This window comes from Montipora foliosa, chromosome 3 (assembly GCF_036669935.1).
Source record: "Montipora foliosa isolate CH-2021 chromosome 3, ASM3666993v2, whole genome shotgun sequence".
NCBI classification, from domain to species: Eukaryota; Metazoa; Cnidaria; class Anthozoa; order Scleractinia; family Acroporidae; genus Montipora; species Montipora foliosa.
In genome coordinates, this window is record NC_090871.1 from 37,615,893 (window position 1) to 37,618,392 (window position 2,500).

Sequence of the window (2,500 nt, forward strand, 5' to 3'; positions counted from 1 at the left end):
ATCAGGTATCTTCATTTGCATGATTCCTTACCTCCCGATTTTTCAGCGAAAATTATTTGGCTTGGATGAAAATCACAATAACTATTTTCCACGGAAAATTATTTAAAGGTAATTTTTTGACCTTTTTGATGTTAGTTGGTCTTGGTTTTAATTAGCTACCAAAATTAGATTATCAAATTTCAAATTCAAGTTTGTTTACTATCTCAGCAAATTTCAGTCTACAAAGAATTTTATCTAAAATGAAGTTTACTTCTAACTGTCATCAAATTTTTTCACACATTCCCATTGGTGTACTCCCTGGCAACAACTTTTTCATGGGAAAGGATAAAACCTGAAAAGAAGCGTGGCCATAAAAAAAAAATGAAAAGAAGAAACAATAATAACATTTTTGCAGTTCACCCCAAGGGATTCTGCAGGACATCTCTTGTGTTCCCATTGGCTGTTGTTATCTGCAGTTTTGCATGTTGACATGAGGTGGATCAAAGGGCGCAAAAACTTTGTAAAACTTTGGAAGCGAAAGAAACCTACCAGTAGTTCACAAGAAGTTTGTTTGAATTGATAGGGTAAGAAAATTCAACGGATTGCCTTGAAATTTGGCATGAGGGCTCCAAAGATATCAACCTAAAATACTGTGTGACAGATTTTCCTTTTTTAAAACTGAACTCCCGCAATGGCCGCTAAAAAGAAGTTTCGCAAAGGACACCCGTCAAGGTCCACCATTGCTTATACTTCTGGATTCTAATAAAATATTAAAATTGTAATATTATAATCAACCATGCGGTAGATCATACATGTGGGGACCCACCATCTTGAAATAATGTTACCCTAATTAACTTCCCTGTAGGAATCGTTCTCTTTCTTCAGCCAGAAAATTTTACTTGTTGATGGAGGGCTCCTTAATCCCTAGGCCTTAGGGTTAATCAATCTATATGCATGACTCAATTATTACCTCATAAAAGGTTATTCAGTAATTAATCTGATGGGTTAACACGCCAAAATATTGTCAATTATATTGCAGTGATAATCATTATACCTGAGCAAGATCTCTTCTTCTTGTCTTTAAAGTGTTTGTTCTGATTGTTACTGGTCTTTGAACTTCATTAGCCTCAAGAAATTCAAGCAACTTAAGAAAAAGGCAAATAAAATCACACAATAAATAAACCTTTACCTTTGACTGCCCTTTCGCTGAGAAACCCAATTAATGAACCTAATTAATCCATTAGTACCTGATGGTCATGTACAATAAACTAAGTGCTGATTTCTGGCTCCACTCTGGTATGTCAAACAACAAAAGAAAAAGCTTTGACGAAAAGCAAAATGGTCTGTTGGATGAAATGTTCTTGCCCTTAAAAGAAATAAAACCAGTTGTCTATGCAGACAGCAATATTAAAAATTAATTGATACTATGCTAATTTTGGACAAAAACCCTCGACAATGACAGCTGATCAATTTTATTTAGCTGAAAAATGTTGGTCTCGCTATTGGCTGCTGCTCACTTTCAGCATTGTCCTTCATCATACCTAAGCTAGTTATGGACAAAATTGTGCATCTTCGTAATGCAATAATTATAGTGAAACCTTTCGTTACAAAGCAGTGCAGTAACTGTTGATGTATAAATAGTGCTTGCATTACCTCATTTACTGGAAAGAGGTCCACAAATTTTTGCATAAGGAATTCTCCATAAGTATAATATCTACAAAGGTCATTCATGAGCAGATCAATGTACTCATGCCTGGACCTGCAATCACAAAATTCATTTCCAAACATGACTAACGTATTAGACAGAAGGCTATTTACATGAATGAGGAGTAAAAAGTGACTGAATGATGAAAGCCATGGGAGAGTCCTTTTTTTAATTCTTCCCTTTTGAGATGACAGAGGACAGACAGGAGAATTACCATTACTAAGGAGAGATTAAAGTGATCGTGCCCATGGCCTCAACGGGACCAGTGGTTATATAAGGTGCTTGTCTAGAGATCTGCAGTTCCTGAGATCAAGACCTGTTCTAGCCACTCATTGAATTTGTTCCTGGTACCGTAGTCCCTAACTCAACATCTCGGCTGCACTTGTAAATTCCAAGTGGTTTGCCTCCGGCCAGCTGAGAATCTTAACAGTTGTTGTTGTTGTTCTGTTCTGTTGTCGTTTCATTGATTAACTGTGTTTCATTGGCTCTCAAAAGCCCCTATGGGGAGTGGTGAATTAAGTATGTACATGTATTGTATTGTATATACATGTGCACTTGTTTCCTTCAGTAGAATCTAGTAATAATTAATACACATAGTTTTTGGTTCAATTGCACTTTTATGGTTTTGTCATATGTTTTTAATTTGTTTGTTGCACATTGTCTTGCATAAAATGTTTGTAAGCTGAAATAATAATATTGTATACAACAACTACAAGATTACATGAGGAATGACAAAGTCTATCAGATATCAAGCACAAGACTGCTAGCTGAGAGTGTCATCCATAGGCAACTAAGATTTCTGGGGCATTCAATTAG

General features: G+C 35.8%; 1 protein-coding gene across 2 annotated transcripts in view; it reads right to left on the reverse strand.

Moving 5' to 3' along the window:
- Window positions 1-2,500, reverse strand: part of LOC137997401 (28S rRNA (cytosine(4447)-C(5))-methyltransferase-like) — a 34,513-nt gene that overhangs the window by 14,501 nt on the left and 17,512 nt on the right. For both annotated transcript variants that reach the window (XM_068843370.1, XM_068843369.1), the window contains exons 12-13: window positions 1,633-1,738; window positions 1,034-1,123 (exon numbers count right to left, since the gene is read on the reverse strand). In XM_068843370.1, the coding sequence (XP_068699471.1) occupies window positions 1,034-1,123; window positions 1,633-1,738 (196 nt within the window). The remainder of the gene's footprint in view (window positions 1-1,033; window positions 1,124-1,632; window positions 1,739-2,500) is intronic.